The sequence below is a fragment of the Cyrtonyx montezumae genome, unplaced genomic scaffold (assembly GCF_038088225.1).
Source record: "Cyrtonyx montezumae isolate F1298 unplaced genomic scaffold, pur_monq_1.0 scaffold_30, whole genome shotgun sequence".
Lineage (NCBI taxonomy): Eukaryota > Metazoa > Chordata > Aves > Galliformes > Odontophoridae > Cyrtonyx > Cyrtonyx montezumae.
The window spans coordinates 3,591,185-3,605,171 of NW_027072035.1; the positions used below are offsets into that span (position 1 = coordinate 3,591,185).

General features: G+C 39.7%; 1 protein-coding gene across 5 annotated transcripts in view; it reads right to left on the reverse strand.

The window, feature by feature from the left end:
- Positions 1–13,987, reverse strand: part of DOCK8 (dedicator of cytokinesis 8) — an 80,487-nt gene that overhangs the window by 51,063 nt on the left and 15,437 nt on the right. For 4 of the 5 annotated variants that reach the window (XM_065744194.1, XM_065744193.1, XM_065744192.1 and 1 more), the window contains exons 2-9: positions 13,273–13,375; positions 9,360–9,535; positions 6,749–6,820; positions 3,107–3,230; positions 2,328–2,540; positions 1,414–1,499; positions 755–821; positions 246–395 (exon numbers count right to left, since the gene is read on the reverse strand). In XM_065744194.1, the coding sequence (XP_065600266.1) occupies positions 246–395; positions 755–821; positions 1,414–1,499; positions 2,328–2,540; positions 3,107–3,230; positions 6,749–6,820; positions 9,360–9,535; positions 13,273–13,375 (991 nt within the window). Of the gene's footprint in view, positions 1–245; positions 396–754; positions 822–1,413; positions 1,500–2,327; positions 2,541–3,106; positions 3,231–6,748; positions 6,821–9,359; positions 9,536–11,968; positions 12,117–13,272; positions 13,376–13,987 lie in introns of those variants that run through there. The other variant, XM_065744195.1, reaches the window with a different exon arrangement.

Consider the following 13,987-nt stretch of genomic DNA (forward strand, 5'->3'; position numbering starts at 1 on the left):
AAAAACCAAACAAATAACAACCCTCCAACAAAACACTATTCAAAAATTTTACACTCAGCTGAACTAGAACACGAGATATTGATAAAACTTCTTAGTTTGGGAGTAGGATGTACCAGTATCAGTAATTAAAAATTATCATAATACCTCTCAGCTATGGGAAAATCACATTAGTCAACTTCACATACTCAGACAACAGGCACAGATGGGAACTGGAATAATGGTGTTAATGTAACACTGTAACACACCTTTATTACTAGGTATATATCCGATGAGGGATAAGTGACAGAAAATACTGCCGACCTTGCCTGAGTAGACAAGTCAGTGGAGGGTGTATGAGAACGCAAGAATCCTCTTAATGAATCAGGGTTCAGGTCACAATGGAAATTTTCAGAGATCTTGAAAAGAAAAAGAATTTAAAATGTACTGCAAAGCAAAAATGAATTGAATGTTATTTTAAAATATCTGAAAAGAAGTAACTGGAAATATAAAATAAACAGCTGCAAACATGATAGTGTGAATGAAGCAATCTGGATCAGGAGGCACGTATGCAAAAAGTTGAGTATTTTTTGCAAGCGATTCTAATAATTTTTATAGTTGAAAGTTTTAAATAAGAGATAATCAGACAATTGATTAAAACAAACGAAGAGAAGCTAAACATGCTAGAAGTCTCACACTACAATGAAATTCAGCTGAAAATATGAATGAATCAGCAAGTATTATTCCGTTCCTTATTTATGCTGTAGTGCACACTTGCCTTTTTTCTTTCTTTTATATCATAGAGAGCTATGCATGCAAACAAAGGCTCAATCTCTATATCAAACCTGTTAAGGAAAGAAACACTCATTAGCATTTTACTTTTAAAATCCTGTAAAACAAAAAACAAAAGGATTTTTAGGCTGATATTTCCTTAGAAAATGAGGAGAAATACTTTCTTGGCTCCCTTAAAGTTTGAAAGATTTTTTTTTAGATAGTGCATTTTATTAACTGTCTTTGAGAGGAAAAGAAAGAAGGTAAACTGTCAGCAGTGTATTTTCTCAGTTTTTCAGAAAGCTCATCTCAGATATCAGTTAAAAATGATTATACCATTCTTTTTTTGTTTTGTTTTGTTTTGTTTTTCCTATTTATCAAGGCCACCACAGAACCCACAGAAAATTAGTTTGTTTATAATAAATAACTTGGACTCATCTCCAACTCCTTTTCATTCTGACAAGATAAAGCCTCCTGTAACTACTGATAGAAATGGTTTTCTGCCAAAATTCACTAAAGCAAGAACAAGCAAGCACGTGAACACTTGCTGAACAAGAAACCAGCAATTTGTCTGTGTCTACAACAAGATGCTCACGTGAATTGAGACACTGTAATTGAAAGGTGTCACCAAAGCCTGTCAGACCTGGAGGATATGAGGACACTTACTTCAGAGTCTGCAGCTTTACCAGAATCCTGTTGCCCAGGTGTTCCTTTGGGCAATCTGGCACTGGTCGTATTTCCACTGCATCTTCCTATCATCAAACAACAGTTCAAATGCAATTAAAATAACTGTGAATTTATATGCTTACATAACAACTTTAAGTGATGTAACTGAGCCACTGCTACAAAACATGTTTCCAGACTCAGCACCCAATTCACCTCTTCAGTCAGAAAGAAAATTGATATATATTTACAAATACCTATGTCTCTGACCTCCATCTGGTGTGTTTCCCAAGCACATGTGGCTTGTTTTGACACAAGCATTTTACCAGAATGTGGCCTGACTCGCATCAAAAATAAGGTTCATAGGTTCATAAGGTTGGAAAGGACCTACAAGATCATCTAGTCCAACCATCCTCCTATCACTATCCCTACCCAACTACTAAATCAAATCCCTTAGCACTTCATCTAAACGCTTCTTGAACAGCGCTAGGGATGGTGCCTCAACCACCTCCCTAGGCAGGCCATTCCAGTGCCTGACCACTCTTTCAGAGAAAAAATGTTTCCTCAGATCTAATCTAAATCTTCCCCGGCGCAACTTGTGGCCATTCCCTCTCGTCCTGTCATTATTTATCAGGGATAATCATTATAATGGGATTATCATTATCAGGGATAATCATTTATCATTATTTATCAAGGCAGACAGGTCTCAGGAAACACCATATGTCTAGATACAAATGCTTGAATGCACATTCAAGATGGTTGGCAGGGATGTGAAGCCCACACCTTCACTGCATTGTTAGTCAAGGTAGATACACAAAAGCAAAGGAGGAAGGTGTGTAGGCCAGGAGTCCCGTTTCTGACAGCAGTCTCCACCCCAATGAAGCATGGCTTGAGTGCCAGAAGCCCTCTAAGCTCACCTCATCCACAGATGGGTAGAGGGCAAGGAGTTCAGCATGCCTGTTGGTTCGTCGGGCTTCCTCGTTCTGCCTCTCAAACTCCTCCGCACTGACATGACGCAGAAGGTTTTCCAGGCGGGGATCCGGCTGCAGGCTGCGCAGGTCGAAGTCGGAGGAGGCCAGGGCAGTCCTGGAGGTGTCCTCAGGGAGCACGTGCACAGGTCTGGGCCCAGCCTGTCAGAAAATGAAGGAACAGAAAAACCCCTTACTGCCTGCTGTAGCTTGGGCATCATTAGGTTTCTCTTGCCTGTCTTTCAGAGGCTGCTTTAATTTCACTGCTGCCAGGAAGCTCACCAAGTGGGAGATGAATGGAAGCACTGTCCTTGCGTTTGTGCCTCTCTGCATCCACAGGGAACAAAGGGAAGGGCAGTTTACCTCCAACTTTCAAAGTGGACATGACAGAAGCCAAAGCAGAGCAGGCTGTGGCAAGGTGGCACTGTAATTCTTCAGATCTCTGAGTCTGATTGCATCCACACTGAGGAGGAGGAGGAAGCTGGGACCTCTGTCAGCACATGAGTCTACTCTGTTGCTCACGCTTCCCTGAACAGAAGGTGTCAGGGGCATTGCGCAGCCACACTAGAACCTCAAACCAATATCTCCATGCTCTATAGACAGTGGTGAAAGAAATTCCCCAACAAGATGGGCTAACCCGCTGCAGAGATTTCTGTATGCAGAACCTTTGCCTCCCTTGAGAGAAGCTACTATAATTAAAAACTTTTAACAAATGTAATAAAAGATACCTGAAAGCTTGCATCACTGGAGTCCGAAGTTTCTGATTCAAATGTTTGCTTCTGAAGATGCTTGTGAAAATCTTTTCGGGATCCCTTATTTTTCAGGCTGCAAATATCTGAGTTCCCTTGGTTCCTTTCAGAGAGAAACCCAAGCAAATCAGGACAGAACAAAAAAGAATTAGGGGATAATAAAACAGAAGATAAACTAAAAATCAAGCAATTAGGAACATAATTGCAGAAAAGAGCACATCACAACCTTCACACAAAACGTGACATTTTGCAATGTTCAAATGTTTTATCAGACCACTGTAGCTTTACAGTGTATATGAAGGATAGTCTGAAAAGGAAGAAAATTCACTCACATCATTCTGTAAATCGCCCTGAGGCAGAAGAAATCCTGTCCTAGGAATAAATTCAGCCCTGACCTACTCATAAGACATAGGTGATTATGTCAAAGACCTTAGGAGTATTGGTCAGGAACACCTGCCTTTTAGCTGACTCTCTGCTTCTGCTTGCTGCTTGCCTGAGATGCTATTTGGCCTCTAGCGTGCCTGGACCTGGCTGGTATCATAATGTCAAGCATTTAGACTACTCTCTCATTTTAAACAATTTGCTAAATTCTGCAGTAGCATTTTAATAATCAGACCCCTTAGTTACACCATCCAGCTTCTTTTATTTTCCTTTCCGTAGCACTTAAAAGCAACTTCTAAATATCTCAGCACTTTTGCCAGGATGTCACAATAAGTGGTTACTGATCAGGGAGACGCCTTTTTATTACATTTTGAGCATAACTGAATTATACAGAGTGATGTATTTTTAATATTAATTATTTGAATTTGAATCATTTACCAGTTCACTGCAAATGAAAACACAAGCAATTAAAGATACAAGACTGACTCTCTTTGGATGTGACCTTGCTTTGAAACTGCATTTATTAACCAGTGTTGGAGACGGAAATTCTACACAACTTTGAGATACCTTAGTATTTATAAGAGGCTTTGTTGATTTTTTTTTCCACTACCTCCAGTGGCAAATTAATGATGAATGCAAAGACTGGCCAACCTGAGGTCACACTTTCCATGTGAGGTACTGGATACACTCTCTAAAGTATGCCTGGAAAAATATTTATCTATTTTTAAACGGTGGTAGCAATTAAAACACCAAGAAACAAACCTGTTTTTCAGTAGACGGATCAAATTAATTCTGAAATCAGTAAATGGGACAAGGCATTGAAATGAATGATGTCTGAGAGGAGAAACTGACACACAGCTCATTTCCCCATGGCCAGTAGCAGAACCACCGGGGTGGATTCACGCTGATGACCGGCTAAACATCACCATACCACTTTCTCACTCCTCCTCAAAGGAGGGAGCAAGAGAAAAAAATATAATAATAAAAAAAGTTTCATGCCTCAAGGATAATTTATCTGAAGGAAAAAAATCAAAACAAGTGGAAGCAAAGAGAGAGCAAACAGCTATTTTCTACTTCTTATTAGCAAGTGACGTTTGATCATGCCTTGGGAAGCAGGGCCTTGATACACATAGAGGTTGTTTGGGAGGACACGTTATAATAACAAGAGACCCTTTTTCCTTCCCCTTTGCCAGCTTTAATTGCTGGTCATACAACATGGAATGTCCTTTTGATCAGTTTAGATGAGCTCTTCCATTGATGTCCCCTCCCCACCTCTTTCCCACCCCGGATTACTGAGTTGAATTCTGTGTCAGTGCAGTCCAGCCATAGAAGAAACACTGGCATGCTATCAGCACAGTTGTAGCCAAAAGTCCAGAGTTTATCATTGTACAGGCTGCTGTGAGGAAAGTGAAGTCTGTGCCAGCCAGACTCACTACAACCACACAGACCTTCAGCTGTGCCCAACCCCTCCTACTCATGTCCCACTTCGCTGAAGCACGAGGATAACCATCTTTTCTCCTTTTCACTGTGCTACTCTCAGTCTTTACATCCAGGAATGGACATGAGCTACATACACACCCCTCTCACTCACAACTTTCCATACTATAAGCTGAGATCCCTGTCTTATATATCTTCCTATTGTAAGCTGACAACCACTGACTTTCTCAACATGATGGAAAGCTTTTTCTGAGTAATTTTTCTCTCTTTACTCCTTTGCTTCCCCTTGTATTTGTTTTGAGAATGGTGCCATGAGGCTCCCAATAACAACCCCGGTTTATGTGACACAGCAGCATCTTTCATGCTATCTTTCTCTTCATAATTTTTACTAACTTCCTTGCACAGCTAGCCATCAAAGATCAGCTATCTGGGAAGCCTCAGACTCAATAAAGGATCTGCAAATTTGCCTCAATTGAATCAGCAAGACAATAAAACACCCCAAAAGCCTTTTCAAGCATCTGTACTTCTCTGGCTCCTTTAACATTCCTAAAAGTATACATAAAAGCAAACACAGCCATACCACATTGTCTGCTGCACCTACTCGGTTGCTCAGTCCTTATCTGTGTGCCCAGACAAGGATGGCCCTCTACAGAGTGCTCAGAGCAGAGCTGTGTGATGGAGCGAGCACTGTGCTCTGCGCAGTGTAGGTGGAGAGCCTGCAAAAACCCACCGGCTTCTTCCTGGTGACTCACTGTGCACACTTCTGAGAATTGAACCAATTTCATAAGCCCATGGAGGAAGTGTGCTCACAGCCCTCAGCAGACTGCAGACTTTAGAGTCAGCAGGAGATAATCCCTCACAGACAGAAAAGAGTTCTTTGGATGCTATGCCAGGAATCCCTACCAATCACTGCTAAGAACATCTATAATCTTTTTTCCTTTTTTTTGCTGTTAGCACTCTGCTTCCTTTAAACAAATCATTAGAAATTACTTAGTGAAGAACCCCATCTCTAACCCCCAGCTGCCCCTCCCCTGACACAGCTCCATGCCGTTCCCTTGGGCCCTGTCGCTGTCACAGAGAGCACAGCTCTCTGCCCTCTGCTCCACGTGAGGAGCTGCATCTGCCATCAACCCCTCTACTCTGTGCTGAGCACACCCAAGGGCCTCAGCTGCTCCTGACACACCTTGCCCAACAGACCCTTCCCCATCTCTGTAACCCTCTTTGGACACTCTCTGATTGTTTTATACCCTTTTTAGATCGTGATCCTGACACTCAAAAAATATACCAAATAAATAGTGCTCAACTGTATGGTGTAGACAGTAAGAAAAGAGTCTGAAATGATTAAAAATACTGGAGAGCCAACAGCTGTATATGAAAATGGACATAGCGGGAACTGACAAAACTCTAACTGAGATTCTCCTTGCATAGAGCTTAACCAAACAAACAAAATTATTCTTCAAGCATCAGATAAAAGGATAATAAGAAGGAAGGGATAAGAGGTCAAGATGAAGGAACACTGCTACAAACTGTGGATGTGACTTACTTCCTGATTAATTCGTAGGAAACCTGAATAATGAGAAAGCAGGTACAAAATTATTTAGCAATATCCCACCATCTCAAACAAAACAGTAGAGTAAAACTACTACAAAGTCCACTTTTGTGCCTTTGCTTACAAAGTCCACTTTTGTCTTCAGGTACCGATTCAAACTGTTAATTCTTTCACAGTATTCATAAGGACTCATGTTCTCCCTGTAAAATAGTATACAAGGTATTTTCTACTTCACTGACTTGCTAGTAGCTTACTTTCTATTGACAATCAGCCAGTCCCGGATGTAAGTCTGAACACAGTCTCTCACATGTGAGTCCAGCTCAACCCTGGGGATAAAAGCAACATATGGTAAATATTTTAGTACCTAGGCCATGCCTTAAGAAATTTAACTAAACATGCTGTACAGATAAATGGCTATTAGTCCTCTCCTGCACATTTATTGTACTACTGAGCTATGTTTCAGTTTCAAACAAAAGGTGTATTGCATGAGTACAAAGATGCAGATTTGGGTTGCTGTGTTTGTAAACATCCAATTAACAGAGATAATCATTTGCCACACTATGCATTTCATCACCAAAGTTGTTGTAACATACTTCAAAATGAAAGAAAGTACACCAGGTACCTATCCTCCATGTTTTTCCAAAACTTGTTAACAAGTCTCAACAAATAGAGATATTTGAGATATTTTTCCAGAGGCTTGAGCTCATGTACTCTTGAAAATACAGTTTCTTAGTATAATTTTGATGTCATTTTCTTTTATCCTGAAATAGAGAAAATTCCAAAAGCTCAAGATTTGAGATGTGAAAATATGCTACAATTTTATGATTTTCAATTAAGTCTCTGTTAATGTAGGGAGTCGTCAGTATTGCTTGAGAGAATGGATGTTGATTGGCACAGAAATGTGCCAATTAAGGTCAGTTTCCATGAATGTTCCGCCATGATGTTACAGCAGTTTCCCTGCTCCCATTCTGAATTAAACTAGTGACCTAAGCCAAAATTGCTTGTTACATCCTTCAACTAAAATGAGGACAAAAGTGATGCAGGAATGGAAGAAAGATGTAATACTTCTTAGCACTTTCCACCAAGAGCTCTTAACAGATCTGCAGCCCAGGCTGGCTAACAACCCTTTGGGGTTCGGACAAGCAGACCACTGTGTGCCAGCATGGGCTAAGGCAGCACACGGTAACTTCCTGCATCAGCTGGGACACGCTTTTGTCAGGAGCCAACACATTAACCCTGGTCAGTGGCATCTCCTTCCTGCTTTCGACAGAGGAAGATGTCACAGGCTGCATCAACTGCATGTGAACCTCTGATGCATGCCATTCCCAAGTGCTCTCCTCCCTAACATGCCATCCATGCTTTACCAGGATTTTCTGTGTAACACAGATTTCCATGTGAGTGGTTTGAACACCTAAACAGGGAGTTTCTGCATCAAAAAGTACGCTGAATGTATGTTTGTTGTTACTGACTACCCAATTTTTTTTCACAGATTCCTTAAAGAGTCTTTTAATATCACTGTAGTGAAAACAGAAAACTACTGTTTTAAATAACAGGTGCATTAGGAAATGATCCTGGAAATATGTGTGCATATGAGAGAAATGGTCATCATATCTTTTAAGTCCAGTCTCAAAATTGGATAATATTGTGTGATTTTTATCCATCTTTTATACCTAAACATGAGCTTCTAGCACTGTCTCTCATATCTGTGCAAACACTACAAAATTCCCTAGGATCTCTTTGATACAAAGATCTCTCGTGATTTAGCAGCACTTTCTCTATAATCTTTGCTCTTCTGAACTTCCTAAGAGATGCATTAGTCCAAGAAGGAACTTGCAGGCTGATGAACTCGCTCATCTAGGGAGAGGGACCTTCAGCTTCCACAGATAATGAAGATCATCTGAATTGTCATCTCTTTTGGTATGCTGGAAAAAAGCAATGCTGAAGACAAACGGAAAGAGCCAGGCCCCACCCTACACACACATGCATCATTAGCTGTCTTTGCGCACAAAGCAGTTTGGGGTTAAACTACGCTGACTTCAAGTTTATCTGTTGTTTCTGTTTGTGAACCTTGCTACGCCTTTGTGGTTCTATTTAAGAGGACCATTTCTAGCCAAACAATCCCTGGCAAGTATTTTGTACACAAGGCATAGAACTCTTCTAAATCACACTAGCAAAATTTCCAAGTAATCGTTTTTTCTCATTCTAAAAAACTCTGTTACCTGTCTTTTCCCTGTTTATCAAACTATCTTAAATATTTCACAGTATGAGTGAAGGAAATGGCGGAGTATCAGTATGAACCATGCAATCTATTTTAATCTAAAAGCTGTTAGAAAACAGTGGAAAGCTTCTTAATTATTTCATTAATATCCACCTATATCTACCTGGTCACAAATATGACTTCTACACTAGAAATCAACAGATACTCCTTACTCGAAACCTTCAGATTATTAAGCAAGAAAGATACTGAACAAGAGACAATGAGTGTTCTGATCAATGTCATGTAATAAATAGCTGGCAGGAAATTAAAAAAAAACAACTGGTCTTACGAGAGAGATGGTATGAATCAACTTCCACCTCCAAGTGTCAGAGCTATAAAATCATTTTTCACGTTACTTTCCTGTCCTTCTCCCTTCCTCTTCCTGGCTACTACCACCTCATACCTGCTGCTTACTGCTAGGCCATGAAGTCCTTGCAAGACCTCAGCAGTTCTAGAAGGTCTAACAGAATCAATGGCAAAATGCAGATATTTAAAGTAACCACATGATGGCTGGACAGACGGGAGAGTGAGGTGTCTATATTAACATCTTTCTGTTCAAAACCATTTTTAAATATGGGGCATTTCAGAAAGAGAAAAAGTCTACTTACCCATCTTCTGGCATAGATGGTTGCAGAGTCCTGCATTCTTTGGGTGTAAAGGCAATGTCCAAGTCATCTTCAGGAAAATCACCAAGTTCATGTGCCATTTCTGAGTCCAAGTTGTTCAGCTGTGTCATTAGGAAGCCTTCAAAGTCTACTGGGTCTACTGCATCGTAAAAGGAAGGCTAATGAAAGAAATAAATAAATGCATGCTTTAGCAAGGTTTTTTTTGTTGGTTTTTTTTTTTTTTTTTTTGGCTTCCCTTCTTTTCTCATTCCTATTTATATTAAATACAGGAACGGACTTTGAACATTATATATGCTACCACTGCACTGAATGCAGGGAAAAGCTGATAACAAAGTAATTAGCTGAAAAATAAAGGATGAAAAAGAGAAAATTTTAACATGCAAAAGAAGAAGATACTACAGCTAAAACCAAATATGCCCCTATTTTCTTTGCTGAGCTTTCAGAAATGCTGGCAATCTTCAGGACCTCTGTGAAGTACACCCAGTCCCTCTCTTCCAATCCAAAAAGGCAGCAGCAAGCAGGAACAAGGCCAACTTGGCAAAGAAGAGAGTGACAGGCAGTGGCCAGCTAGCAGGGAGCTGGCAATAGTCAAATTCATGCAGATGTCTTTCATTTGTTTTGGATTTTAATTTTACTTCAACAGCTAGTATAGTAACTACACGAAAGATTACACGGAACTACTGAAATAATTATTGCAAACCTTAGATATTCATCATTTCTATGGCATGTGGCACTGTACCTCAATAGAAAGTAGATCTGATTATATTTTATCAACCATTTTAATACAGAACATTCAATTCACAATGAAGTTCAACCAGTGCAAGATGCGCCCATCATGAACAGTATAAAACTTTCTGTCTCTTCTTACCTGCTCATTTTCAAAAACAGAGGCAGAAAACCTTGTTTGTTATAGTCCATAGAACTGTCCTACATACAAATACATGGAACTCCCTACATTGCTTTTAAAATACTTTTTCATGTGTAGATAAAAAAAATTATATAGTCAATTAAAAAATAGCTTATACAAAAATACAAAATAAACCATCTATCTAGCTGTGTAGAGAGATTAGCACTTCATACTGGTGACTGTCTTAACATGCAACAGATAGTTCAAAAACTACAGCTTTAGAAAGCTCTATTTTACAGTGAGTTCCAGAAACACCATGGAAGCCAAAGTGCAGGTAAGTGGAAGGACAAAAAGAGCATTAAAATAACAACCCTGTAATAAATAATTAATTCACTAGGAGAAAATAATTTCACTAAAAAGATCAATCAAATCATCCTTGACTGTAAGGAATAAGGATTGTGTCAAAACACTTCAACCCAATACATTTCACACAACTGCTTCTGAAACTGCCAACAACAGTTTGGTTGAGCCTTCATCAGATAATCTATCTCTACAGTTATAATGATGGGGTGTGAGACAAATAAGGCTCCTGATGTCCTGATAATGACACTGCCTTTATATTAAAGGCTACTGCGACAACGGTCTCATGCAATAATCTGGAGCTATTCTTCTAATGTTTCTCTGCGTTCCTGTCCATAATTATAATCTGCAGGCCAAAATCATGAACTCTTCTCTCATTATTACTGGGTCCTACTAAAGGAAGACTCTCAGGGAAGCTGACAGGATTTTCACCTGAGTTTGAAGTACATGACAATGATGTAAGAAGTAAATAATAATTCTGTAAATAACAGTGTTGCATACAGATATTTTATCACAAGAGGACAATGAAGAATTCTACAGTTTATGGAAGATATAAACATGCTTAACAGTAGCAATGCCCTGGTAGTTCTAAACTAAAATGGCTCACACATTACTTTGTGAGCCATTGTAGATAGAGAGATGAATTAATGTTCTGGAAATATAACGGGGTTATTAGCTAATAAAAAATCAGAAATGTTGAAAAAAGAAAAATATATGCTAGAAACAAAGCAAGTTACACATCTGAAAAAGAACAGATAGGGCAAATGATGGAGTAAAGACCATTGAGGCACGTGTCAAATAAAATACAGGTTCCTCTTTTATTGGGTTCCCATAGAAATTAAATATCAGAGCTTACACCTTAGGGATCAACGCAATTCTCCAAAACAAGTTCAGGGAAAATCTCCCTCCTTCTTTGCTTTTCTTACTCAAAGGGAAAATCTAACACTGAGAATCTCAAAGCAGCCATCTGAAGTTCACAAAACTGTAGGTTAAGCACGATCTGATTTATACCTAGCAAAGAGCTGAGCATCCAGGCTCAAGAGTCATGAGTAAGTAGTGATCTTTATTAGCTTTTGACTTCTCATTGATAGTCATCATAGTCTTTGGACAGTATCCTTGAATTTCACTTGTTGTACTGCTAGTGAGTAAAATATTTCATGTTAATACATAAATATATATGTATGAAGCAGTACAAAGAAGCTTTTGACCATTCTGAATTAGAGACAATTGGAAAAGATAGTGAAAAAGTTAACGCAGAAGGAAGGTAATGGTCTCTCTAAGGTGCAAAGTATAAAGGATACAAAGAGAGATACTGTTTCTTTCATGGAGGTGTGCAAAGAAATCATTCTATAGAAAATGCCACAAAGCATTACCACAAACATACCTTTTTAAGGAGGGTGGACTAGCAGCATGTGGATTGTGACAGCATACAAAATGGCAGCGACGGTGCAATATCCAGGAAATGAAACGTTACCGCGTTTCTCAAGAGCTAAAGAAACTGTATGTCTGTAGAAGAGAACCCAGCCTCCCCAGGCTGAACAACCACAACCAGCAAGTTAGAGCACCACAGCACTTCAGATTAAGGAAGTGTGCTGTGGTGAGAGGCCCTGACACACAGGAAGTAAACACTTACAGCTCATGTTCTCCATTTTTCACAATAACTGGTGCACAAAGATTTCCTGCTCCTACTTTCTGCATCTTCTCAAAAGAAGAAGAAAAAAAAAAGTATCAGAGTCTCAGGCAAGCGTTCTTTTTCTTCTTCTTCTTTATTTTTTTGGAATGGCATAGCATGCTTGCAGAATCCCCAACCTCCTGAAAAGCAGTTGAGAAGACCTGGCAATTTTTCCCTTTGTCATAAGGGCAATGTTACATGGCCTGATTTCTGCATGGCAGGCTGAAAATAATTTGGACCACGTTAACTACTGATTCAATAAGGTCCACGGCAGTCAAGACACACTTCGGCATTTTTCACTTAACACGCTTACTCAACAGCACTGAAAAGAAGGCCAGTGCACAGTTTCTCCTACTGGCTCTGGGAACTGACCATTAAGCCAGGCGACAGCGATAGCGCCAAAGGGAACAGCATAAAACTGCAACAGGGGAGGGTCAGGCTGGATATCAGGAAAAGGTTCTTCAGCATAGGATGATCGAGCCCTGGAACAGGCTTCCCAGGGCAGGCGTCAAGGCACTGAGCTGCTAGAATTCAAGATGCATCTGGACAATTCTCTGAAACATGGTCTTTGTGCAGCCAGGAGTTAGACTCAGTGATTTTTATGAGTCCTTCCAATTCAGGATATTCCATGATTCTAAGCCCTGCTGAGTCCTCACCTTTATTTTTTTCTTTTTTTACTTGCTGATCTTTCGCTGAACATCTACGGTCCCATTCAATTCATTTACTTGGTAGTGAAGCTGAATGTCTCTGGCAAGGCATGGCTGTATTATACACCAATACTTAATTACTTTCCTTTGATTTACAGTAGTATGCAGTCTGTCTATTACAGGCTCTCAGGACCACTCTCAGTTCTTTCAAACATGTAATTTTCCCCGCTGACCGAGGAGGATTTTGAACATACTTAGGAAGTAGACAGTGGGAAGTGAAATGGAATAAGAAGCTCACTTAATTTAGCCTGAAAACATTAAGTAATGCAGATGCTGAACCTGTGTGTAGATGACAAATCCAGAACTTACCAGATGAAGAGTAGAAAAGCCGGGAGTACTTAAGCTACGCTGACAGAACTGTGCAAAGCCTGGTTGGAGGGTAAATTGCTTTCTTACTTCTGCAGATGAGTACCTTTAATTAAGCAGAGAGAAGACCTTATAACTACAGTTATCCACATATAAATGTCAAGCTCCAGACAATTTAGAGTCCTGTCCCAGGGCTTAGAAACATATTTTGACTATATTCTAGAATCCTTCTGCACTGTAGTTCATGCAAACATCCCAAAAAAATTTGCAGTCCTAAATAATTAACATTCTGACACACTTTCCACTGACTTCTGTTATTATGTTAACCTTGCAACTAGGAAAGTTATGCAAAAAAGAATAACTTTGCCCTTAAGTCAAGTATGACAGCAAACTCTGGCAGCAACACTTGTATTTTTGCTTCTGCAAAACAGAATTACATGATAACAAACCAGAGTAAGAATAATGAACAGCAGAGGGAAAAGCACTTCAATGAACTAGTAACTGATGAATGGATAAAAGCAAGGCAGGACCACTCACTGAATAGCATGAGCCCAGATGTATGTCAATTGTGTCATCTGCTCTGAACAACACAAGGCGAATGAAAGCATGAATTTAAAAGTCAGTCTGCACTGTTTAGCTTAATACTTGAGGAAAAAAACCTCTTAAGAGCTAACTAGCTGACTTCAGTGGGAGCAAAAAGAGGCCAATAGTGAGTTCT